At 40.8% G+C, this 27761-nt stretch overlaps 1 protein-coding gene across 10 annotated transcripts in view; it reads left to right on the forward strand.

The window, feature by feature from the left end:
- The window catches only part of SH3KBP1 (SH3 domain containing kinase binding protein 1), a 361711-nt gene that overhangs the window by 182244 nt on the left and 151706 nt on the right, over window positions 1–27761 (forward strand). For 8 of the 10 annotated variants that reach the window (XM_059720873.1, XM_059720872.1, XM_019495083.2 and 5 more), the window contains 2 exons: window positions 11487–11613; window positions 17640–17714. In XM_059720873.1, coding sequence (XP_059576856.1) covers window positions 11487–11613; window positions 17640–17714 — 202 coding nt within the window. The remainder of the gene's footprint in view (window positions 1–11486; window positions 11614–17639; window positions 17715–27761) is intronic. The other 2 variants (XM_059720874.1, XM_006266294.4) reach the window with 1 other exon arrangement.

Here is a 27761-nt window from a genome sequence, read left to right on the forward strand (position 1 = left end):
CCAATCATCCGGGACTTCTCCTGATTGCCATGAGTTTTCAAAGATGATGGCCAGTGGTTTTGCGATCTCATCAGCCAACTCCCTTAGCACCCTCACGTGCATCCTGTCTGGCCCCATGGACTTCTATACGTCCAGCTTTTCTAAATAGTCCCTAACCTGTTCTTTTGCCATTGTTGGATGCTTCTGCCCAAACTTTGCTGCCAGGTGCATTCGTCTGGGAGCTGATCTTGCCTCTGAAGACTGAGGTGAAGAAGCAATTGAGCACTTCAGCCTTTTCTGCATCCTCTGCCACAAGGTTGCCTCCCTCATTCAGTAAGAGACCCACAGTTTCCCTGATCCTCTTCTTGCTAGCGACATACTTATAGAAATCATTCTTGTTACCCTCACATCCTTTGCAAGCTGCAGCTCCAATTGTGCTTTGGCCTTCCTGACTTCATGCCTGCATGACTGAGCAATGCTCTTTATACTCCTTTCTATTTATTTGTCCAAGTTTTGACTTCTTATAAACTTTCTTTTTGTGACTTAGTTTACTGAAGAGTTCCCTGCTAAGCCAAGCTGATCTGCTGTACTTGCTAGTCTTCCTGTGCATCGGGATGGTTTGTTCCTGCACTCTCATTAAGGCTTCTTTAAAGTATAGCCAGCTGTCCTGGATTCTTCTCTCCCTCAGACTGGCTTCCCAGGGGATACTGCTGAGGGGTTCCCCGAGCGAGTTGGAATCTGTTTTTCTGAAGTCCAGGATCCTTGCTCTGCTGCTCTCCATCCTTCCTTTCCTCAGGATCCTGAACTCAATCGTGTTGTGATCACTGCTGCCCAAGTTGCCATCCACTGCTATGTTCCTCACCAATTCATCCCTGTTTGTGAGCAACAGGTCAAAAAGAGAGCAGACCCTAGTTGGCTGCTCCAGCACTTGTGCCAGGAAGATGTCCCCAGTGCTCTCCAAAAACTTCCTGGATCCATCTACATCAGAGCAGTGCTTTATTTCACTCTTGACAAAACAGTTCCTACTTCGGTCCTTTTAGGCTCTGGCCCTTCCTTTCTCAGCTACCAAAAAGCCTTTCTTTTTTAGGTCTTTAGGCTCCTTCTCTCTCCTGGGTAGCCAGTTTCCCCTGAGCATGGAGTTTCTCTTGGCCCTGCTTCAGACTTGGCATATCCAGAGAGTCTTTTTCCTTAGTCTTTCTAAGGTGTGACTTTGGTTTCAGTTCCATCCTCCCTGGGACAAGGTATTCCCCAGGGACCTTCTCTTATACCCAGTCCTTCATGACTCTTTGACCTAAAAGCTGTCCTCTATATATAATGCTCAGGATATATTCATTTTACTCTGATACTTGACCCAGCTGCCCTGAAACATGTATTCTTAAAGAGGATGTGGCTTGGGAGAGTTTTGACTGGTTCTGGGCCACCCTGCTATTAAAGGGAAAAGACCGTGTCATTATGAGAAGGATAAAAAGACCATCTATTCATTCATTTAAATAAGGCTATTTTTCCTCTGGTGGAGAAAAACAATATGTGGTAATACAGTTAAATTAATTTGCCCTCCTTGTACAATAACACTATGATATAATCTTTTTCACATGGGAACTCAGTACTGGCATTTCTCAACTTTTGAAAGTTTGATTTGGCAAACAATGTTCTGCACAGATAAGGGTGTGTGTGTGTGTGTGTTCTGCTTTGTTTGTTGATGTACTGTCAAGATAGAATCATCAAAACTTCAGGCATGCTCCAAGTGGTGTATAACACGCAGCTTGTGTGGAAGTCTTTGCAGCACAAATCTCTTGCAGTTTTTCTTTCTTCTGCCCTTTCATGACTGTGTTGACTGATTTTACTGAACTGTTGTTGACTAACAACAGACCAATATGCAAGGTTATAGAAGGGCTTATGTATATTGTATTCACCCCTTGGTTACCCTGTGGACATTAACTTTTTCTAAGAAATCTGGTTTTCCAGATTCTATAGATAACCACATATACTACTGTGAATAGAAGAGGAAACTTTTTTTTTTTTTTTTACTACAAAAACTATTCAGTAAACCTTTTAAATAAGACAGTTCTTAAACATTCAGATTTTACCTTAACCAAAGCACAAATGTTCTTAACCGGAGCAAATTAACTTAAGGTAAAATCCTGTGTAAACAGGGAAGTTTGTAGTTTTCACAGGAGTTGGAAGGGAAATCATAGCCCTTAATTTGACCTTCTAATTCATGTGAAAACTATAGGCTGCTTTTTTGTTTCAGTAGGATTTTACCCCAGGTTAGCTACCACAAAATAACAACATGCTGTTTTTGCCTAGTTAAGAAAGTTTGCTGCTGCATGATTATCTCTTGATGCTGTGTGGCTTGTACACTATGGCCCAGGCTCAAATCTTACCAATTTAAATTAAATTATTAGGAAGGTTTATATGTATTTAAACATGAATGAGGCCGTAGGTGGGTCTCAGGCTGGGTTTCATTCTTCCTGTGGAGATGAGTCTAAATACATCAGAGCCATTTATGACACTCTTGATATTAGATCTGGTTTCATAGCCATTTTGGTTACACTGGATCTTTCAGCAGTTTTCAGTACTGCTGCTATAGATTGGTGTATCAGTGACTGTTACTTGCAGCTTTTGTCTGGAATTGTTCTCCAGTGGTTTCTTTTGTACCTTGAAGACAGAATCCAAGAAGTGCCAGCAGACAGACAAATCTCATCCCTGAGGTGATTGAGATGCACCAGGTTTTAATCTAATTCCGATGTCATTCAGCATTTATTAAAAGAAATGCTTTTTTGACAATATTTCTAAATCTGGGAATGAACATTATGAGTATGTAGTGACTTGTCACTGTCTCTCTTTCTTTTTCAAGTGTTCTTTATATTTTCCTTCTACCCTGGAGGAGTACTTGGACAAAAGTATTCCCATCTGATAGTATGCAAGTCAAACCAAAGGCATACCAGGGTAGCTACAGCATTATTTTTACCCTTCTTCCCTTTCCTCCTGCTTCCCCAAAGGCAACTCCAGGCTCTCCTAAATTACGCTACTGGTCAGAGCTGCCTTCTTTTTAACCCAGAGAAACAAAGCAGTGTGGTGGCTGTTTTCCTGTTTACGTCCCCATGCATTGTTGAGAAATGTGTTTAGGGAAGTAAGACAGGTTAAGAATCCTGCTGCCAGTTTCAGCCAGTCTCTTATGGTGGAAAATCATGCATTGGAGCTAATTTTGTGTTTTTTTTCCCAGTTCTTTCATTTAGTTAGAATTCATTCTTATTCACTTCACAAAGGTTTCTGCCCATGCAGTTTGTTTGCTGTAGTTTTCTCTTTAGTAATAGTACTTCAGATTGCAACAGCATAGTATATTTTGCCACAGGATTATCAAGCTCTTTCGGCACCCTGGGCATAGAGGGGTGGGGCGGCAGGCATACCTGGTAGGGTTTGCACCCTGGGCATCTACAGACTCCAGCTGGTGTCCAGGACCCAGGAGATGGAGGCAATGGGGATCTAGGGTCGCAGCAGCTACAGGGGAAGGTGACTCTGGCCAAGAAGTTAAGTGCCTCATCTGCCTCCCTATAGGTGCTGCTGAATGCCATACTGAGAAAAGATATAAAGCCCCTAATTTGATGGTGGGGGAAGGCGCCCGCTTTTGCCTCTAGCTCCATCTCCCACTCCATGCAGCCAAAACTGGTAGCTACCAGAGCTGTAGCATAGGTGTGTCTATTCTGGTGCCCCCTGTGCCCATTCTAGCATCCCCTCAATCAGTGCCTGGAGCTCATGCCCCCTTCGCCCACCACTGGTTATGCTAGTGGTGTTTGCCTGCCGGTTTGAGCTACTGTCATGACATTGTTCCATTTTGCATACTTTACATAGGCTAGCTGTTTTTAGGCTATCTGTTTTGATTTTTAATATGAGGCCCTATGTGACAATCCCTTGGGCCCTGCACGGGGTGACCCCAGAGCTCAGTACCCTGGGGCTTGACTTGCATTTGGGGGTCCTCTTTCACTCTGAGTGTAACCAGCACCCTGGCCAGACTTAACAGCTTAGAGGAGGAGGAACTTTTGAGTCCTAGAGGTATCCTGGAATTGAAAAATAAAATGGTAGAATCAGAGCACCTGTTACTATCAGCCACCCTGAAATCACTCTTACCTCTAGATCCTCCAGAGAAACAAAGGTAGAAAGCCAGATAAGGCTTATTACATAAACTGGGAAAAAGATAAGCCAAAGGGTTGTTAGATTTGATAGACATATAAAAACTAAATTAGAAAGGCCTCCCTAATGACCTTTTAACCTGAAGCATTTTCGTTGTGTTTCTTATGTTACCAGCAGCAAGAAATCTTGATAGCTTCTTAGCTGACTCTTTAACCTCTTTTCCCAAGTTCCTTCTTTCCCTTGACTCAAGGTTACTTCTCTCCTTCTGCCTAATTCTGTAGTCATATCTTCCTCATCCTGTTATTTATTCTAGTCAGGGAGGACAGAAATATTCATATTTTTTCCATTTGGTTGCCTCCCCCAGATAGAAATCTGTTTGACAAGTTTAGGTGTTCTTTGATATATGTATCTTTGAAAAGGTATTTGGCCATTTTTTTGGATGGAAAGCTTCTTAACACAGGGACTGACCGATAGCTAGTCAAATATGTTAGACCAGGCATTAGCAACCTACAACCCTTAGGCTGGATGGACCCAACAGAGTCATGGGACCCTGCCTACCACTGAAAAATGTTGCCAACTGCTGCATTAACCTGTTCAACAAACTGATGATTTGTTGATTATGCAGACTACTAAAACAAAAAACGTATACTGAACAACTACTTTCTGCTCCTGGATTGCACCACGCTCAGCTGAATGAAATGGACTACAATTGATCAGATTACTCTCTCTGATACACTGTTCTGTGCATGTCTTTTTACAGCCTCTGATAAAGTGAATTGAGGCTTAAGAAAGCTTATGCATCTCTGGTTTAGTTGGTCTATAAGGTGCATCTCTACCCTGCTTTCTGCCGGGCTAGAGATTCATACAGCTAACTACCTCTGTTTTTTACTGAGCATGTTACGTACTGGGTCCCACAAACTAATGTGGCGAAAGTCAATAGATAAGGATATTGTGCATGTAAAAAATTTCTAGTAGGAAATCATATTAAATCTGCTTTGGAGTCATGTTCTGAATTTAACCTTTTGAAAATAGTTTAATGGCAATTTATGTGGTTGCATCAGGTATAAATAATGCATTTGGATCTGAGGCTTTAATAATCAGTTTGGATCTGAGGCTTTAGGTATGGCAGATATTCCAGATATATTATTTTTCACCTTGAAATCTGCTCCTCTTCCCTATTCTGTGTCATCCCTCAATGAATATGTAATGTCACATAATAAACCTGACTACAGACTATTTAACCCGGAACTAGATTGGAGAGCAAGGTATACAGATAACAGAATCCAAGAAGAGATCAGCAGTTCACAGTATTCAGACATCAACAGTGGATCTTAGACTTCATCTTAGACATGGTTTTGAGCACAGCACTGAGAGCTTTGGCAAATGTGTGTTCTTGAGGGTATCCCTAAAGGATTAAAACTGAATCCTTCCCAAACGCTCTCTTAACAGCAGGCTTTATTAGTATCGTGCAGGCTTACGTTGCTGCCTTGGAAAAGTAAGACCTCTCCAAAGATCAAAATCTGGTACTATAAGATGGCACAGCTGGTATCTATAGAGTAGGTCATGTTCAGCAGCCTTAACTGCTTCAAAAAGTTTGGTGCAACGTGGAAGGACTTCTTGGAATATCTTAGTAGCTAGATTGTTACTCATTGCAGTCTTCTCTTCTTCTGTCCTTCCCTCTTCCCTCTCCCTTTTTCTGTTTTTGCTTATTGTTTGTGATATAGGTTGGTTTTACATTTATAGTTCATAGATTTCATAGACATTAGGGCTGGAAGGGACCTCAGAAGATCATTGAATCCAGCCCCCTGCCCCAATTGTTGCATGTTTTTCCTGATTTTTTTATTGTATTTTAAAAAACAATTAAAAAAAATTTAAAACGTTACTCAAACGTGTGTGTGATACAAATGAACATAGCTTGTAGTTAGCTGTTGATCAAGATCGAACGTGATTAGCTAGTCCCCTTTGGAGGGGGGTGAGGGTGCATATGTGTGTATGTTAACAGTATCCTTCCCAAATGAATACTGCAGATTTGGGTACCCTTATTTCTTGGTTACATCCTGAATTAGACCCAGTATCTCTGTCCAGCTTCCTAATGTATTATTTGAGCACCCCCCCCCCCCAAGCATTTGAAAGTAGAAATAACTACAATTTCTCATTTACTTAATATCTTTCCAAGCTGATTTGTTCTTTTATGCTGGTGTCCTTCCTGTTTCATCTTCTGTGGGACTTCAGCAGTTTCTGTCGTTATAATAACAGTAACATTGTATTTTTGGATTCTTTGGCATGTATTTCTCCAAAACCCTCTTCCCATTGGACCGGGTACCCTTGTTCACATCAAAGAGCTTTATTCCGCTGAATAATTCCACTGAATCAAAGGTGCCAGTATCTGCTTGCTGTTTTTCTGTGAAAACCAGAAAACTGTTTTTTCTCTATTTAGTTGTCGTTTTCTAAACCAAAGGTTTGTGCACGCTTTTTCGGAAGCAACCTTAAAGGGTACCGTGATGGGATAAGAACATCTCTAAATGTTGTTTTATAATTTTAATTCCTTCAGAGAAAAGGCCTTCTACTAAATCATTAGATTCTGTGGTGTAGTGGTAGACCATAGCCTATAAATATGATGCAAGCTGCCATGTATCAATCAACATATATACTTGAGCCTGCGGCCAGCTCCTCCCTTATTGGACCAGTACCCATAACACATACAGTCTTTTTTGATCATAAAAATCATAGAGAAGCAGGGCTGGAAGGGACCTCCAGAGGTCATCTAGTTCATCCCCTTGCCTGAGGGAGGATCATCTTTGTCCACAGCATCTATACAATTTGTACTCTAAACTCTTAGTAAAAGTACTGTCAGCCCTGATGCAATATGAGAGATGTGCTCTATATATTTGGCTTGAAGGGGCTACCCTTTCCCTTACCCCACAAAAAGAAAAGTATGTATTGTGGACTAATTACATATCTCCAGTCATCCTCATGTATGTTGCTGTTCTTAAAATGTGGCATGAGAGAAGTGTGGACAGCCTGAGGGGCTTGGCAAGATGAAGACACACATTGTCTTTCCAGAGGGCAGTCAGCAGATATAACACAGAAAAAAAATGCGTCTTTTAAAATCTCTCTCACAGCAGATTCTTATTATTGGCCAGATTTTTAAAAAATGTTTCAGACATTCAAGCTGAACCAAAAATGGCATGTACAATACTTGCTTTATAAAAAACTTACCTCTACTATAGGAATACTTGCTTTTGACCCATAGTTCAAATGAAAAGAGGTTGATTTTATAATGTATGAATGAATGCTGGCAGTTTAAGAATTAAGAGCCATGAACATAAATCCTGAAAGCACTTAGTTATATTAGTATAGTAACAGATTTTACTGAGTGCTTGTACTTCCAGTTAGGCTACTCTCATGAATAATGCATTTCCATTTGTAAGCTTTTATTGGCTAGGAATTATCACATCATTCCAAAACATATGGCATTGGATTGTCCCAATTTGGGACTGCTAAATCCTGCAGACAGCATTACGTATTGTTTGCTGTGTGGAATATCTTTGAACCAATGTGTTTAATAAAAGCATACAGATATGTGTGTTGCGGAAATATATATATTTTTAAACCATGGCAAGTCTAGGTGTCTTACTGACATCACTGCATTTTCTTTTGGGAAGGCTTTGATCTTTTTGCTTTACTTTCTTGCTTATCAGGTGGGGTCTGGAAGTATCATGCAATACTCAAACATAAGCCTGTTGGCTGATGCAAAAGTGAATAATCACAAGTTCAGAATCTGTGTATGTGTGTTTGTGTGCACATACCATATATTTAGTATTCATGCTCATTTTAAGGAAGTTAAGCAATAGGAAATATGCAGAAGCAAGTTGCTTGCAAAGGAGTATTGGTATGCCTGATATTAAGGCAGAGATGCTCAATCTGCAGTGACTGGATCTGGTTCTTGGTTAGGGCGTTGGTAGCAAGCAGTTCAGCTTGGCATATCCCCTTTCCTGCCTTGTGCCATGCTGCTAATCCCCTCTGCAGCTCCCTTTCCCTACAGCAGACACTACATACTCTCTCCCTTCCTTTCTCCTTCTCTCCTCCCCTGTGATTGTTTACTAGAGGTAAATTGTCTTCCTCTCTCCTTCCCCTCTTTCTGACATTGAAAGCCACTTCCCTCCCCCTTCTGTCCTTACCAAAGGGGAATAGTGGCTCGTGGTTCAGCCAGGTCAAAGGCACCCTCTGCTCTAAAAGGTTGAGCTCCACTTTATTAAGGAATTAAGTGTTCTCAGCACTTTTACAGCCTAATCTTACAAAGGTTTGTGAAAGGTCTGTTGTACTTGTCCACTTGTTAGTCAATCAGTTCTTCAGCCTTGAATTTGAATGAGTGTTATGTGGGTTAATGTTCAGTTCTCATCAGTGATGTCTAAAGTGAGTAATGTGCTATTAAAACTGGATGTATTTTATATAAGAAGCATTTTAAAGTGTTTAACCCTCTCATTTTCCTCTTTAAAAATTGATGTGAAAAATCCTTTGGCTGTTGAAAATCCCATTTTCTTCTCTGTGCTGATCCCTGACCATTTTAGTTTGACCAGAGATACCAAAAGCAAGTATTGCCTTTCTGTGGCCACGGGTCAGCCACATTTGCACCCCTAATTAAGCCATTGTAGCACTACAAAAAGTGAACAAACAGCATTTGAAGCTGATTAATCACTTTTTAAGTGTAAGGTCTACCAGGGGGAATAGTGTTCCATTTTGTAGTGCTACAAGTGAACCTAAGAACTAATACCATGCCCTAAGAAATGAGATCAGCAGGTGAAATCCCACTGTCATTCAAGTCAGTGGATGCCTTGTGGTTCTTCTGCAGTAGTTGGCTAGCAGCCTCTTTCCTCCAAAGTTATTTGTGAACTCACTGCTTTTACTGATACATAAATAAAGTCTTTTGTCATGGAAAGGTACTACTGAAGTTGTTAATTGAAAACAGTCATGTTGATCTGAGCTTCATTCAAAATTAAAGACAGAAATTAACAGAGGCCAAGAAATGAACTGAAAGTCACAGGAAAAAAAATCTCCTGAAGTAGAATCATAGGGTTAGAAGAGGGACTTCAGTGTTAATATACTTTATATTTATAGTGTATATATAGCATAGTAGATAAACAGTATCAAAAGGAAATGTGTATAGACTTATGTTACAATATGCAACTGTTTAAGCACTTAATCATCTCCCCCTACAGGTTGAAAAAAAATTGCCGTTAGTTGTTAGTGAGTATTTAGGATACTATTAGGTTCTTAATAAATGATTGCTAGTATGAGAACTTGAGATTCTCAAAGATATTTAATGTGAAACAGAGTTAAAAAATAACTGAAACTGTTTAAATACTGTTCAAAAATTGTTTTGGAAAAATACAATTAAGTCAGTGTAAACATCTAACAACTTGCAGAACAAATGGAGTCTGGTTTTCATAAACTTTTTTTTTTTTTTTTTTGCCAGGAAAGGGACACACCAATCTGATATTTCACAGATTGAAGCTGTCCTGTCCTGTCTTGTTGTTTTTTTGGTGCACAGACATTGCCTGATGGATGGAAAATATTAATCTGTCAAGAATATGCTTAGTTGATGCAGAGAATAAGTCATTCCCTGCTGGCCTATTGTATCCTAAAGGGACTGGATATTTAGGGGCTGTCATGTCTTAACATGATGCTGCTGTTCCATACTGGATGGATTAAACACGAGGGAATTAATTCTTTTTAGTTGATATATTTATTTTGTCCTGGGATTATGAAATGACGGTGCTCATTTTGGTCGTATCATTTATTTCAGTAGATCCTATTAGGGATGTATATGGTAGCCGTGATGGTCTGAGACCAAAAGAAATGCAAAATTCTGGAACTCTTGATTCAGAGATGATACCTTTTATTAGACCAGCTAAGAAATCGCAAAAAAATTGGGGTTTTTTCAAGCTTTTGGGCTCACGTGTCCTTCCTCAGGCTCAGGGAAAATTAAAGATGGTAAAAAGTCCCCATAGATAGAAAATAAACTTCATTCTTGCACAGAGGAAGGTCAAGGTGGAAGCCTGCTCCTCTGGGTCCATGAAAATGTCTTTGTGAGTTGCTCTTTGATGTACAGAGAAGGCAGGATTCCTTCCCTGGTGGTGTCAGATGGCAGAAAGGCAGGGAGGTGTAGAAATCTTTCTTGTTTTTCAGCAATTAAGTTTAAATCCAAAATCAGCTAAAATTCAGCATCTTCCATGTTTCAGGGATGTATTTGGTAGCCATGTTGGTCAGAGAACAACTCACAAAGACATTCTCATGGACCCAGAGGAGCAGACTTCCACCTGCAGCTTCCTCTGTGCAAGAACAAAGTTTCTTTTCTACCTGTGGGGACTTTTTACCATCTTTAATTTGCCCTGAGCCTGAGGAAGGGTGCAGAAAAAGATAATTTTTTTGTGATTTCTTAGTTGGTCTAATAAAATGTATCATCTCTGAACCAGTAGGTCCTATTGCCTCTTCTGGAATCTGATGCACATGAATGCTTTCCTTCCTATTCTCTCTTTCCAGATTTCTTCTGTTTTATGTGATGCTTGTTATCATGTAATGAAGTAGAAATGTTAAGAAGTTGCTGATAAAGATATGGTATTTCTCATGTAGATACTGTGTCCATAGTCACATCCTGTCATGAGCAGGAGCATGGGAGTCATGTTTCAGCAACAAAAGTAACTGATATATTGGTGGTTGAATCAATTTATTTAAAGTGAAGTGCAGGAATATGTGTTGTTCTATCATTGTAAAGTACTGTTCATTCATTTTATTTATGACTTGTCTATGTAGTAATTGAACAAGTAAAAATAATGCAAACATGAACAGAAAATGTACAGAAGCAGCCCAGGTTTTTGAAGGGTAGATTCCTTACCCTTAAGCAAAGATGAAGGTTTGGGAAGGATAGTGGGGTATCCAGAACTGCAGCACACAACTGTGTGGGACTGCTGAGATGCTCCATCTGTTTCCTGAAGCTTGAAATTTACAGGGTGACGCTGCTCCCATTAGCTGTGCAGGACTGCTGATGAGCTCCAGCTAAGTGGAGAAACAGCTCCCTTTGAAGTCAAAGCCGTAGCAAGCGGCTGTCCTGTGCTTGGCAACTGGCTGTGAATTAAACAGGTTGTGAATCCTGCAGATGCAAATGAACCAGGAAATACTATGCATGCATCCTGTGGGTATGAGAAGTTTGCTGTGTTATGTACTGTGCTCCCATCCCTTGTGAATAACTCATGCAAGCAGCTTAAAATCATCATTTTAATATTTATAGGAACTTATAGATTTGTATCCCAGGCTGCGTAAGTGAAAAGTGGTGTAGGTGTTAACCGCATTTTTGCTCTGCTTGTGTCTTGGTGCAGGTGGAAGAGGGCTGGTGGGAAGGAATACTTAATGGAAAGACTGGCATGTTTCCCTCCAACTTCATAAAGGAGCTTTCTGATTCAGAGGATGCTGGAATTGCACAGGAGGAACAAATAACTAAGCCAAGTAAGGAACAAAGTCTTATCAATGTTTGGAATCCCCCTCTTCCTTTCTTAATCTGTGTTTTTTTGTTTATCACTAAACTTGCTAGAATGGCCATGTCTTTTTATCTCTTACATGGAGGAGTCTGAATTCCTCTTCAAAAATCTGCTGCCTTGAAAAAGCCTTTTGGCTGGTTGTACTGTATAAGGCCATGAATGCTGTCACTTTAGGTATAGTCCTTTTCATTAAAACTTTTTCCCCCATCTATTATTAGCCTATGGACTACGCAGTGTTGCCTTGTATCTGCTTAGGAGTTCTATGTCAGAATGAAATGTATGGCCATTTTGTCCTTGATTACAATAACTAAGCAAATTTGCATCTATATGGTGGATTTTTTTAAAATTTATTTTAGCATGATAAATGAGTAAATTTATTTTACCATGAGTCCTCCTGTGGGTTTAAAGACATACAGCATCAAAGTGACATAGCCAGGTGCCCAGAGTATTGGGCAGCTGCAACTTCTGGTTGCCTCTACACCATCGGTATGATCACAAGTCTGTCAGTGACATCTGTCCCCATCCCCACACACACCTTTAGCTACTGCCTTGGGGGCCACTGACCCAGTCACCCCACCCTAGATATGCCACTTGGGATGTAGGCCACTTTCTCGTTCATAATGCTGGGCATGCATCTACCACATCTATCACTTCAAGCTCCTGAAACCAAAGGAGCAAAAAGCCAGAGCTGGGAGCAAGGCTTCCTTCCTCTTACATAGGGCCACACACTCACCTGAATTTCCGGTACTGCTTTATATTTGGTGTCTCAACTGGTAATACTGTGAGGGTGCTGGTGGATTTTCCTGGTGTATAACTTTCCTTGATATAAAGAGAATAACCTTAACCATAAATTTATGGATAATTGTTTGTTTTACTATGTTTGTTTTTTTTAAATAAAGTTTCTCTGTGCTATCTCCAAATTGTGTGGTTATTGGGTCCTGCATTATATATACCATACATAAAAAAAGCTTTCCAACTGCATTTACGTACTTCAGCATAATAGCAAGCTTATCTGCTAAATTGTCCCTTTATAAACTGTTTGCTCTTTGCAGCATTTTAAATGCTTAAATTAAGCTGAGTTGTGTGTTATAGTTAGGCACAAATGAATGAGGTGTACAGTCTTTTGTAGGCTGATGCCAAAATCTCAGTATTACTGTATTCACTTAAATTTAAGATGACCCCTGCAATAATTAGATTCTATACACAGAAAATGTATAAATTTGTTATAATTTTCTATGTCTAGAATCTAATTATTAGGGGGTTGTCTTTAATTCATCTCTCCTATTGCTGCAGGAGGCAGGCAGTGAAGAGGCAGGTGGTGTGGGAAGGTCAAACAATTTGCCTCCTGCTTGTGCCTGCCCCCCCTACTTCAGCTTTTGGGGCCTTTCCTCCCCCTCTGCATCTGCGCCCTTTCTGCCTCTTCTCCCAACCTCTCTGCTCCCCTTCCCCACCCTCCCTTTCCTCCCCTCCAGCCTCTGCTCCTCCCTCCTGTCCTTACCCTTGCTCCAGGCAGCAGGCTCTGTCCTGGGGCACTGAGCACAGCCCAAGCCCTTCCTCTGTTAGCAGCCTGTGGCTGCTATGGGCTCCGTGCCCCAGGCTGCAGTGTGGATGGTGTCTGCTGGCATGGAGCAAAGATAAAGGGAGGGAGAGGGGCAGGCAGGGGAGGAGAGGCTGCATGGGGGGAGGTGAGGGTGCAGAGGTGGGGGTGGAGAGGAGTAGGGGCAGCTGCTGCAGCTACACCCTGATCCCAGGTAGGGGCTGGAGCCCCAGCAACAGCAGCTGCTTGTTCTTCCACCACCCTCAAGACAAGGGGCTTTTATCCCCGTGTTAATTGAGGGGGACACCCTCATTTTAGAATCGAGTAAATACAGTACTAATGTTGAACAGTTGTTAATTCACTTACTGATGAGTTGAAAATCCCAATTCCTGTGAGATTTTTTTTTTTTTTTTTTCATTTAAGGAAAACTATTGCAGTGTTTGAAAGAAAGTTGGGGTTTTTTTTCCTATTTCTTGTGTAGATAGAGCGCCTGGATTTTATGGAGGTATTGGCAACCTACTTCATGTGTTTGGGGTTGATAAGATCTTCATTTGGAATGGTCTTCATCTTGGAATTAAAATGTTCCACAAACATGTTCCTGCAATTTAGGGAAGGGTGCAAGAAAGAGAATGATTCCAAGAGTAATACTGAATTTGCATGCATGTTTCAGTAGAGACTGCTTTGTAATCACTACTTGCCCGTATCGTTTTCTTTCAGCATAAACAGAAAAGCTTACCTCCAGCTAGTCAGTGGAAGTAATCAGTAGCATGGCAGCACAGGGCAGGGAACGGGATGCACTGAGCCGACTTGCCTGCTGCTGATCCTGAGAGTCAGATCTAGTCACTTTGGGCCTGGGTCTGGCCCGCAAGTCATACCTGTGGGTGATAAGCTAATGTAGAGCCATAGTATCTCACTTTCCTAAGAGTGGTATACCCTTGTTATATATTACAACTTCTCTGGCCTGTCGAGGAGTAGCATTGCTTGAAGCAGAGTATACCTAGAGCAGTGGTTCTCAAGGTTTTTAGGCTCAAGGCACCTCTGTTTAGACTTAAAGTGCTCCTTGTGAGACTTGAGTCACCTTGCGGAAGACTCCGGCTCTTAGTTAGAAATTATACATGCTTATTCTAGAGAAATTTTGGATGTGAATTCTGTGTTACTATTTTGTATTCCCTTTGAACAGTCAGCCTGGCTGGACTGGGCACCCATGCAGAGCCCCTTGCAGGCCCCAGTACATCTTCAGATCTGCCTTTGAAGACAGGATTTCAGGATTGGGAAACTACATTGTAATCTTGGGCAGTAGCTTTAAATTCAGCTTCACCTGCAAAGTGCATACAGTGATACTTCTATGGGTCTGTTGTGTGGCCTAATTAATCAAGACTTATAATACAATTTGGGATCCTTTTCTGAAAAGGTGGAAAGTCAAATATTACCATGATTTCATTTTTAATTATTCTTACTGACTGTCTCTTGGAGTGTGTTGGTTAGAAGGAAGCTTCAGTGACTAGAGTAAAGGAAGTGCGCAGGAGAATAATAGTATTTGTCTTTGGTGCTTGCTTAAAGCCAGTCAGAGAAAATATCCTCTCCTCTGTGCACAAAAATAAAAATGGGAGCATTTGGAATTTGAACTGTTTCCTCTTTGTTAGGACAAATGAGCGTTTCATAGTGACTCTTCATATGTGACTTGGTATGAGGAATCCTACATTTTCTTCTCAGTTCTGCCACAGGCTGACTTCAGACAAGTCTCCTAGGTGGTAAATAGATGTTGTATTTGATGTGGGCATGATTGTTTCCAAGATTTGACCTGGATCAAAACAGGCACAGCACGCCGATTTGCATTGTCCTCTCAAGTTGCGTTGCTGCTCCTCAGCCAGTAAGTGGCCAGGAAGAGTACACATTCTGATCAGCCTGTCACAGTAACATTACAGGGGCACACTGCAGTGTCCTGGGACAAACTAATAGCACATGCTTCAGTGGGACTTGAAGTGAAACAGTGGATTTTCACATCTGTAGGGTTTGGGGACAAAACACTTCCTTGTGAGAGAAATGCAACTTCTATTTATGGCCTCAGAACAACATTTTCAAAAGCAGCGTTTGGTCTCAGGTGCTGAATTTGGGACTCACTTGACCTGATTTTTCAGAACAACTGAGAACCTGTACTTCCTGCTGAATTGAAGGCATTTGGCATTTTTCAGACGTCTGGACACTACTTCAAGATTTTAAAATGTTTGATCAGTCTGTAAAATGACCAGTCATTTCAGAGCTTACATAGAGCCTAATTCAGATACCTTTACTCAAACTAGCCGCCTGTTCTTCTACTGTCCTGCTGATATAAAAAATGCAATGCTTTGATAATACCAGAATGTTAAAAAATATCCATGAAATATTTGTATTATAATTTTATCTTTGATTGGATATACATCTCCATTTATTTTCTAGATTTCTTGGATGTCTTATCTTCTCACTATATAATTATCTTATATATTGGAAGACCCCAAAATACCATGTCCTCTACTTACAGTTTGTCAAAGGGTGGGACAGTTGACCCCTGTAACAAAATGAATATTATAACCTAAAGAATTCAAGTCTTATTTGAAAGTGGTGATTTCACAGACATGTCACAACATTTACAGATGACTGGTTTTATCTTGTATCCCTCCTGTATGTTTGTAAATTAAGATATGATTAGGCCTAATTAAATATACTGGATATTTTTAAACCTCAGAGTGTTAGCTGCCTAAGAAAAGTGCAGGATCCAGGATTGATGATAAATTTTGTTGCTAATGCTGTAGTTAGGCAATATATTATATTTTAACTTCTCTAAACTTTAGCTCTCTTTTTCCATCCTTCTTGCTGTCTCTTCACTGTCCTGTAGCTGACCATAGGTGCCTTTAATTTCTTAACTCTAGACTTAATATAATAATACATTTCATTTAAAGGTGACTTGCAAAGGAGAGAAGCAATTTGTAGTTGTTTTGTTTCCTTATCATGTGTAAGGTAGGAATGGGAGTTTTTCGTGGCTTTTTTCCCCTGCCAATGTGTGCAGATTTATATAGCCCTATTTCTGTCAACTATAACTGAATGACATATAGTGAAACCTAGGCTATGTTTTCAGTATCAAAAAGGTGTAATTTTTACAGTGAGATTTCGCACATGTAGAGTATCCTAAACTGAAATCTTAGAGAGGGGGGCAAGCAGTTTTTACTGTGATAAGTGCATGTGAGACCAGCTGGAGACTGAGAGTAGGTGTGTACAACAGAATAGCTAGAATCTAAGAGTCATCTCACTGGTTACAGACAAAACTGAGAAAAAAGATGTTTTCTGTCAATGAAGACACAGCCTTAATTAAGAAAGTGGTCTTTATCCAGACTGTTTTAAATTTTTTTTGTGATGAAAACGGTTTGTTTTGGACTTCTATTGGATCAACTCTATACTTAGTATGTTAGAAAAGCTTTCAGGCTTTACGTGTCTTTCCTCTGTTATGAAGTTAAATAAAAGTCATTGTTTACCTGGCATTTAACTTAGGGTTCATCATCTTCTTTCCCAGACCTGAGGAAGGGCATTTTGTGCTCTAAAACCTAATATTTCTCCCAGCAATGTAGTTGGTCCAATTAAAGTTGTTACCAAACAAGCTTGGTTCTTATATTCTCTGGATCACTGTGGCTACAGCAAAAGCTATAACTGTACTAAAACTTTTTTTTAGTTTTGCTTTTTGTTAGTATTTATTTAGGCAAAAAGCCTGGCTAAGCCATTGGGTCAAAAACTTACTGAGATTTACCATTCCATCCATTTAATACAAAATGTGTTAAAGCTCTTAATCTACACTTGAAACCAACCCTAAGCCTCCAGCAAATCAAAGGCTTTTCTGGGACATCTGCATTAAAGGAATTCCACTGTTTTGGTGACCTATGTGTCTGTAAGGAACATGCCCTGAGCTAGCAAAGTGCGCCAACGTCAGAGGCATCAATGTCAGCTCAGTGATACTAGCACAAATTTCACTAAAATCAATAGTGCCTAAGGCAAAAACCAAATAGAAAAGAAATTTTATAGGTAAGTTTTTTTTTTTTTCATACTTGCTCTATATGTCACAGAGGCATAACAGGATGTGAACCCAGTTTTAATTTTGATGTTCATTCACAGGTCTAAAAACTTTGAGCCAAATACTTTTTTTGTTCAGTACTGTTGGAAACAATATCTTCTAACCGTATTTAATGATGATTTTGCAAAACCATAAGATATTTTTTTCTATCTGACATGCGTGACGGGAGAATAGTTTTAAGCAAACGTGCAATTGAATGCTGTAGTTTTTGGTCTTGTCATTTTGCTAATAAAGCTTTTTAGAAGTTAGTCATTGAAAGTGCAGATAAAAAACTCTTCCTCTTCCTTTTTTTTACTATCATCGATATCTCCATTTCCCTGTTTTGTTTTTTCTTTCCTCCTTTCCTCTCATTTGCTGTCAGGAAAATCTGCTTTTGAAGGGACAATTCTGTACAGAGGGGCACCGGCAAAGATTGACAGCTACAGACGCTATAACAGTGAGTGTATTAAAAAATCAACAGGCAATTTTAAGGAGCAAGTCTTGATCCTCTGTACATGTTTGATCTAACTACGCTTGTAAAGTGTGCCACCATTATCCACTTATGGCTACTCTGTGTGCATATATGTCTGAGCAAAAGTCACTCTTTTTTGCTGCTGATCAGTTGCATAGCCTTAGTGTAATGAGAATGTATTTTCATTCTCTCTGTGCATGTGTGTGCGTGTGTATGTCTACACAATGTATGTAAGTGCACAAGCTGTGAATTACTTGGGATGTAAGTCTTGGGTATGAAGAGGAATGCCAAGCCTTTGGTTTCATGATTTCAATCATCCAAGTTGTTCAGGTTATTGGATGAGCTACCCTCTGAATTACTTTCTTGCTTTTGTTTAAAAACAAAATGCACACAATTGATGTTAAACAAAAAATAAACTTTTCTTTTTTCTTAAAGTATAAAGGCATCAGGAAAAGGAAGCCGTGTTTTCCTTAAAGGTGAGGTACATTACATCTGTGTACACTCCACTCCCCTCCTCTCCTCTCATCCTGCAGCTGATGGGAATTACTGAGGGCATTATGTCTTCACAGCCCAATGGAGAGGGAGATGAAAGACACGATGTGTGTGTGCTGCTGTTTTCTAAGGAGCAGTCTAGTTCCTTGATGTTGAGGTTTTGTTTCCATTATCTTCTGCATTCTGAAAGCATGGAATATGTGTCTCCTTCCACATACTTTCCTGATCCTCCTCCTCCTCTTTTTTCTCCCCTTTTACTGTGGCTCTAGCTCTTGGAAGAAGAAAAGAAAAAATGAAGGAGAAAGTCAGAGGCAAATATTAGCGGAGAAGAGTAGGAAAGAAAGACAGAGAAGTCCTCTGTTTCTCGACTTGCTCTCTCATCCAGATCTCTAACAGCCAGAGATCCAGCCTCACTGCTGCACCCCCCTCAGTTTACCTTTCACTCTATAAAGTAACGAATCACAGATGCATAATCTCTGATTCAGTTAGTCTGTATGATGTACCTCTGCCTTGCCAACTGCCTCTCTCTTATCAATTTGTCACTTTAGAGGATCAAGTGCCAGGTGACCAATCCTATCTTTGCCAGGCCCAAGCTGTTCTGCATTCTTCTCTCCTATCAGCTCTCTGCATTGATAACAATGCTGCTTGGTCTTCATTTTCCGCCCATGCCTTACTCTTCCCCCTCCCTCTTCTCCACCAGGGTTTTGGGGAAGAGAATGCCCTGTCTCCTGGAACCTTTGATCCAAGTGTTACTGTTGAGGAAGTAATCCTGTTCCCTGCTGCCATGGGGTTACTTTTCAGAGACTGACTGATCTTTCTGGATCAGTGCAGCTGTTGGCGTTCTTCTCCCACAAGAGGGTGCTATGCTGTCAGCAGCTGTGTCATGGGTTGTTTGCTTAGACTTTAGAGGGAGTCTTTGTATCCTGGGAATCCTCCTTCCTGCTCAGGGTTTCAAGCAGTCTCAGTCCACTGGGTCTTTGAGCACAGTCTTGCCCAGCTGCCTGTCATCACTTGGTCTTAGACAGATCTTATAGTCACTATAAAATGCATGCAACTCACACAACCCCCAAGCCCCTTTCCTCTCAGAACCTGTCTGCTTTGGAAGGTACATCTTCCTTTCTCATATGGATGATTAGAAAATCTGGACACCTACCCACTTTACAATCTGCCATTAAGCCCGTCTTAGATGTGGATCCTCCTTTTGAACCTTTTGTTTTCATAGATTCATAGATGTTAGGGTCAGAAGGGACCTCAATAGAGCATCAAGTCCGACCCCCTGCATAGGCAGGAAAGTGTGCTGGGTTCAGATGACCCCAGCCAGATGCCCATCTAACCTCCTCTTGAAGACCCCCAGGGTAGGGGAGAGCACCACCTCCCTTGGGAGTCCATTCCAGATTTTGGCCACTCTTAACTGTGAAGAAGTTCCTCCTAATGTCCAGTCTAAATTGGCTTTCTGCTAGCTTATGGCCATTATTTCTTGTGACCCCCAGGGGCACCTTGGTGAGTAGAGCCTCACCAGTTCCCTTCTGTGCCCCCGTGATGAATTTATAGGCAGCCACAAGGTCGCCTCTCAACCTTCTCTTGTGGAGGCTGAAGAGGTCCAGGTGGCCCAGTCTCTCCTTGTAGGGCTTGGCCTGCAAGCCCTTAACCATACGAGTGGCCCTTCTCTGGACCCTCTCCAGGTTATCCACATCCCTCTTGAAGTGTGGTGTCTAAAACTGGACGCAGTATTCCAACTGCAGTCTGACCAGCGCCCGATAGAGGGGAAGTATCACCTCCTTGGTTCTGTTTGTCATGCACCTGCTGATGCATGATAAAGTGCAGTTAGCTTTTCTGATGACTTCATCACACTGACGACCCATGTTCATCTTGGAGTCCACTAGGACTCCAAGATCCCTTTCTGCTTCCTTGCTACCAAGCAGGTCATTTCCTAGGCAGTAGGTGTGCTGGACATTTTTCCTTCCTAGGTGCAGCACTTTGTATTTCTCCTTGTTAAACTGCATTCTATTGTTTTCTGCCCATTTGTCCAACCTGTCCAGGTCTGCCAGTAGTTGTTCCCTGCCCTCCGGTATGTCCACTTCTCCCCACAGTTTTGTATCATCCGCAAACTTGGACAGTGTACGCTTCACTCCCTCGTCCAAGTCACTGATAAAGACACTGAAGAGTATCAGTCCAAGGACCGAGCCCTGCGGAACCCCACTGCCCCAGTCTTTCCAGGTGGATACCGACCCATCCACCACCACTCTCTGGGTTTGACCCTCTAGCCAATTTGCCACCCACCGGACTGTGTAATCATCCAAGTCACAGCCTCTTAACTTGTTCACCAGTATGGGGTGGGATACCGTATCGAAGGCCTTCCTGAAGTCTAAGTAGATGATGTCAACCCCTACTCCTGCGTCCAGGTGTTTTGTAACCTGGTCATAAAAAGAGACTAGATTAGTCAGGCATGATCTACCTGCTATGAACTGTGCTGGTTTCCCCTCAGCATAATTTTTCCTGCTGGGCTCTCACATATGTGAGCCTTAATAATCTTTCCAAAGACTTTGCCAAGGATGGAGGTGAGACTGACTGGCCTATACTTGCCTGGATCCTCCTTCCTCCCCTTCTTGAAAATAGGGACCACATTGGCCCTTTTCCAGTCCTCAGAATGACCTTTCACATTCTGGGCCATAAGGTCCTTAAGCCTTGTGTAGTAAGTGAAGCAGTCCTCCTGCCCTGCTCTCTGCTAAGAGTCTGCTAATGCGTTCTCCTCATTCTGGGTACGATGGAACCCCAGTTGCGGAGGCTCTGTTTGGAAGAACTGAACAGGAAGGACCACGTCAATCTGTTTGAAATTCCATGGAGAGTTTGATTCACAAAACACATGGTGGGAGTCTATGGGTGCCATTGCCTGCCATCAGATTCTAGTTACAAGAAAGTAACCTCCCCCTCTGTGGGTGTTCATCATTGCCTTAGGAGATCTATTCATCAGACCTTTTCCAGAAGAAGGATTTACAGCATTTCTTATTTGGTGAGTTGTGATACCATCCATATTCTTTCAGATTCTATCCAGGCAACTTCCTGTCTCTGGGACATTGTGTTTGATAAAGCCAAATTTACAGCCTGATCTACGACCTTTTTAAAATTGGCTATTCGCAGTTTGAAGTTGAAATGCTGGGAAAGGTGCCATATGGCGCATATAAAGAGGCCATTTTTTCAGGAGGTTTTAGACAAGGTAAGAATATGATTTCCATTGCTTTCAGAGATACCATCTTCTAGCCTGGCTCCCACAAGGAAGTCTTCATTTTTCTTCCTGCTATTTCTGTCAGCAGTTCATTTCACTGATGAGACCTTTCCCTCCATAGTAACTTTTGCTTTCTTCATTCAAGAGCAGTCCTATTAAGGCTTTGAGAGGTACTTAAGTTAGACAAAGCATGCTTTGGTTCCTCACTTGCTCTTCAAAGCTTAGGAGACATGACTAAGCAGAATGGTCTTCAATTAAGAAAGTCTTTCTTTTATCTGAAGCCATGACAACTCAAAATGAAGACATTGAGTTATTTTTCTTCTTTTAATGCTGCCTTATCTGAAAAGTGGACAGTTTGTTGACGGCTTCCTGAGTTAAACCCAATAAGTTAGTTCACAGTTTTATGTTAAGTCATTGCTCTTTCTTAAGTGTGTCTCGATCCCCTACTTTTTCAGCAGATGCAACTAATTGCAAGTAAGTTTGAGTTTTAAATATATATTCTTCAATATATTCAAGGTTTTATGAAAGGTAAAGCAGCTGTTTTGAAAATTTCAATGAAGGAAAGAACAACACTAAAATAACGTTCTTGTGGTGGATTAGAATTTGTTTTCTGATAGCTTATGGCTAGGCTAAATAACTTGGTCAGTGCTAAGTGCTATTTAACTTGGGGAATAGAGGTTGCCTGAGCACCAAGTACCCATCACTGAAATTTATGAGACTTGTCTCCTCACAATTACACACAGCAATATCCTTATCTTCTGGCATTATGCTGTGCCTGTTAGGTGTGCCAAGTTCACAGTGCAGTAGCCCTAGCTGCTTTGGTGTGCTACCTGCTCATCTTCTATCAGCTAACTTCTGCTTCTGGGTATGATGGGTGAAGGAGGACATATGACTAAGGGAAATTACCAATAATTTTGTTTATCACAGTCCTCTCTTCTACCATCACCTGTCCCTCTTGTGCCCTCTTAGAGAATAGTTCATAGAACTGTTTTATTAATTCCTCTTTCTTTTCCTTCCCCATTTCTTTTCCTTTGAAAATGCTATAGCAGAAGAAAATGGACGGGTTAGTATATGTATGATGCCTTGATTCATAGGTATTTTGCCGCCTTTGTGGCTGGTGGAGTAATAATTCTGTCAGTAATAGCTGCTGTTGGGTGTGATAAGAGAAGACAGTGCTGTTACAAACAGAATTATTGGTAAGTTTTGTTTTAAAGATATTCTGTAATACTTAACATTTGCTATTCAGAGTTCAAGGAAATCAAAATAAGATTCATGTTCCTATTTATAATATGAATACTTCTGAAGTGGCTTGTGATGGGAGCATCATTAGTGCACACAGTTTTAAAAAATTGTCAATTCATAAGAAGGTTTAAGTTTTGCAGCTCCAATTTCTGTTAAATTGTCCACAGTATTTACTTACTAAGGAGAACATATAACTAACATAGAGATGCCATAATGCAAAGCAACATTTTTGCAGGGGACAGTGCTAAAAATGCATGAGGGACAGTTTTTCTGATTGAAAATTAGCATACTGAGAAATGCTGCCTGGAAAACAAATGTACAGATGGAGGAAGCAAAATAATATGGTAAAGGGAGGAAAAATGCAGTTAATCCTTCCAAAGATTCAGAAAATTATTTATTAGTCTCCTAAAAGATTTTTTTCCATGGATACCAGGAAAGGAATATTATTATCTGTGGTTATTGTCAATCCTTTCATGTAAAATAAGCAATGTTTTCCTGAATTCAGTCAGAATAAGGGCGATGACAACTACTGAGAAATTGAGAAGGTAGCAGGCAGAAACATCCTAAAACCAGTTTGAAATGAAGTGTTATAACGGTTTTCTTATGATTTATGCGGAAATGGGGAAAAAAGTCACCAGCTTCCATCTTGATGGCTTTGCATTCATGCTAAAGAGGGTTCTGTGTGTGCTCATATTGCATTGCTAATGCATGCTGCTTTGTGATGCAGGAGACCACTCCCCTTTCCCTTGCATGATTTCCTGCACAGGCATAAAGAACTTGGGGCTGTTTGTCACAAAGCAAGAATCATTGTGCTATGGAAAATGAACATGCTGAATGGAAATGACAAAATGTTTGGACTATAAAATTACATCTCCTCAAGGAATATATCTGGGAATAATAAACAAATGAATGAGTAATGCAGAGGTTAGTCTGAATTTCCAACTTGCGTGTTTTGTATATTGCAGGAGAATGTTTATTAATTACTGGTACTGTTCTGGTAAAATTTATGTGATTTATTTTTTCAAAATATGTATTCACAAGTCCTATAACACTTCTTTGAACTAATATTTAAAAACACTTGAGCTGTTTTTTTCCTTTCTAATATCATGAAGGGTATAGTAGGTATAGCATGAAGGAGCAATAGGGCATTCGTGGAAAACAGGTCTAGAAATTCTGTGTGTGTGCATGCATGCATCTTCTTTTCTTGGACCTCTGTCCGTCACTCCCTGAGATAAAGGTGGAAGTTCTCACTACAGTGATCTCTCATCTCCCTGTCATGCAAACTTATCTGCCAGGAGTCCAAATTCTATACCGTGGACTGGTAATAGAACGTAAGACTACATTTCTCCCTTCCCTCCTTTCTTAAAAGGAAAACGCACAAAACAAACTCCATTTATAATGCCTTCCTCTTGTCCTATTAAAAACTACTGAGGGCATTCCCTTGCCTACCAACCAAATAAAGAGAATCTCTGTGCTATTTCAGGTGTGTGCCTCTGAACAGCTGACCTTTATACCGTTCAGTAGGCCCGGTGTGGTAAGTGCTTAGTGGGTGCCTCAAGGGGGACCTTCTTTAGCAGGTACTCTCCCACAGTGCCATTTGAGGAATTTACCCAGAACCATACCGTATCTAAAGAGAGAAACAACACAGAAGAAAGACTAAGTATGAAATCACTAAATAACTTAATAAGATAGAATTTTCTTTAAAGCATCGATTAAGGTGTTTTCCTCCTTTCCCCTTTTTTTGCTATCCATCTACATTTAGAAACAATTATTTTCTCCAATTTTGAATGGAGATAGAAAAAAATAACTATGGTCAAATTAGCAACTTTCATTTACAGTACCTGTTATTGTGCCTGGATAGCTTCATCTTCAAGTATCTTGGAAAGATGCCAGCACACCTCTGGGAACATTGCTTGTTAGTGAATTAAGTCTAATGATCTCATCTCTTTCTGATATACATTTATGCTAATACCCAAACCCACCACTTTTTGACACAATTGAAAGTATTTTCTCCAGAGACACCTTGAACGTGAAAAAATGAGTGCTATACACCAGATTTTGAAATGCCATGAGGAAGCTCTAGCCACACAAGAAAGAAATTGATGCGAGCTGCCACTTACAAAGTGAAATCCAACTCTTATTTTCTCATTATAACACAATTATGATGAAAATGGAACAGTAGGAGTAATAAAAGTGTTGCAGACATGTTTATGCTATTTCACATTGCATCACTGGTCCCATATCTGGTTGTGAACAGACATCTAGCATGAGAAAATCAGTTTGGGGGATTTTAATTTCTTGCTGTTGGTGCTCTCTTGGCTTTGACAGGTTGATATAACAGCCTGTGTAACATGCAACTTTGAGCTCTGAACATTTGCTGCTGCAGATGATTTGGGGGAGATTGATCTAGGTAAACTAACAAGGTTGTTATGCTCATAAAGCCCAAAAGGAGAACGCTTGAACACATTTTAGATGCCATACAGTAACAGAGCGATCTGCTTTGAGGCAGTATGGAGGTCTGAAAACATGTTTCACACTTGAGTAATTTGGACTGGCATGACAGCAGTCAGGTTAGAGAGATCAAAGTTTGTGTTGCATCACTAGCTTGTGAACCATTTAAATGCATTTTGTCTTCCCATGCTTCTTGAAACTTGCTATAAAAATGAAAAGTGACTAGTATAGCTTTTATCCTACCTTGTACTCAGAAATACTTGATATTCAGCCATGGACTATAAGCATGTGCATGCTTGTGAATTTGATCAGCGCTTAAGGAAATTACACTTTGCTCCAAGGTGTTATAAATGGAATGCCTTTTTTTCTTCCTTGTACAGAGCTCGCAGATCTTTTTCAAATACTTCAGCCTGCTTGCAGCTGGGGTGCAGAACCAGACCCATCAGTCACTAGCAACAGGGGAATATTCTGCCTTGCAAAGAGCCCTCCAGCTTTTAATGTTCCCAAAGCAGCTAGTGGCTCAGCCAGACTTTCCTGCTGCAGAGCTTTTCTTGGGGAAAATCTCAAACCTCATTTCAATTTCTTAGATGAATAATACAGCTCAATAATGGCTCTGTCTAATTCCTGGCTACATTCCTGGATCTTATTTGCTTTTGAGGGAGACTGTCCCCTCATCTTTGTTATCTTTCTGAGGTGATTACAATGGTTGGTGCCCCTTTGATGCTTCAGGGACAGAGCTAGGCTGAGGAAAAAATGGAGGTTAAAGGAAAGGCTTGTGTCTCTGGCAACCCTATTATTGAGTGTCTCATAAGAGGGCATCCCTGAGCAGAAAGGTTACCTTATTCCTGGTCCTGAGGAGGAGAGCAGCCAAACAGTTAGGTCAGCTCCACTGAGCAACATGCATCTCTGGCTAATAGTAGACCCTGGCCTCCATGTCTCCTTCAGTAGGAAGGGACATGGGCAGGATTAAAATAGGGCAGGCTCTTAGCCAAGCTAGCTATCTTGTGCCATCTCCAGGAGGGGAATGAAGCCAGAAAAACAACACACTCCATGGAAGATTTCACATAAGCTCTCTCAGCCCACACACTGAGCTCTGATACCCCTTCCCTTTCCAGTTATCCCTGGATCACATGTGGAGGACACTGGATACCTCATGAATTCTGCCAATATTTCAGGCTGGGTCAACTTTCAATCCAACAAAAATAAAAACATTGAGCCATCATCTGACCCTAAGTTATGAACAGCAAATTAAAATGTTCGCAAGGCATCTACTACCACAAAGCAACTGACCTGCAGTAATTGTTTGTATGCCTGCTCTCACCCTGTGGTAAGTGGGTCACCTTAGTCCTGTTGCCCAGGGCAATGACAGGCACATGAACAGTTATCATATATCAGCTTCACTGCAGTGAGCCCCCCGTTAAGTGTCAAATCTGTTTGTCCATATAGTAAGTGTCTAAGCTCAGTCTCATGCCATGCTGCTTAAGTCTCTGAAAACTTACTTTTGTAATGGACTTTTGATTTCATCTTAGCCTTAAGACTAAGCCACAAAGTGGTAAGGAAAAGGAGGACTTGTTTAGTATTAATGCTTTTTCAGAGATTCAAATAGTGTGGAGTGGGGATCGTACTCGGATACCTAATCTGGCACTGAGTGCCTCTGTGCCATGTCAGAAAGATTGTTAACATGGGTGCACAGTGATATGATATGGTCCTTCACAATTTACAGATTGCATTGGTCCTTGGGGTTCAGATGCACAGATGAAATGGTTCCCACCTAGCTAAGTAATACAGTAAAAATGCTTTATTGGAAGTTTAAGCTGTTTAGAGTCATTAGTAAAGTTGATTTGCAATCCTGGTGTCAGACTCTGTAGAAAAGAATATGAATATAGCAATCTGAAGCCATCGTTGAAGTGCAAATGAAGAAAATAGTTGTCTTCAAGTGGTAGACTGATTAAGTACAGAGTAAATAGTTGTCATCTCTTGCCTCTGTAGGTCTTCCAACCAGCCCACTGTGGTGTGAGCCCACTCACTGGTACCAGGCTATCAGTTCAGGGGCTAAAAGGGCTACTTAAAACTTTACTGAAATAAAGTCACCAGCAAAGGAGGAGTGCAATAATTTTAGAAACAACTTTGTTCCAGTCTCTTTTCAGAAACTCACAGAAAGGCCATAACATGAGCAAAACCATCCATCATCTCCAAGCAGAGCACTGCAACTTGCTTCCTATCTTATGGTATAGCTTCAGAAAATTGGTGACAAGCAGAGTAGGGCCTTGTCTGAAACAGCTAGATAAGTCCTACTTGTTCCTGGTATTTGCTACTTACCATCCTCAGATGGTTGTTAGGATTTGCAGATGGATAATTCTGAATTCTAACTCTTTTCTCTTCATAGCTCTAATTCATATTATATAATGTTACATGTGCTCCCAAGAGGAGCTCTCCAAGATCCTGGATAAACAGCCCCTTGGTACCAGGGAAGTCAGTCATGGGCCTGGACTGAAGATGAATGCTATTAGGTATAGAAGGTCTTGTCACAGAAGATTGCCAGCAGAAGAGGACGATGATCGTGATGATCATAATGGTTAACAAGTGATAGAACAGAAACATACGTATTGAAACCTAGTAGGAAG

Source organism: Alligator mississippiensis, chromosome 1 (assembly GCF_030867095.1).
Source record: "Alligator mississippiensis isolate rAllMis1 chromosome 1, rAllMis1, whole genome shotgun sequence".
Classification (NCBI taxonomy): Eukaryota; Metazoa; Chordata; order Crocodylia; family Alligatoridae; genus Alligator; species Alligator mississippiensis.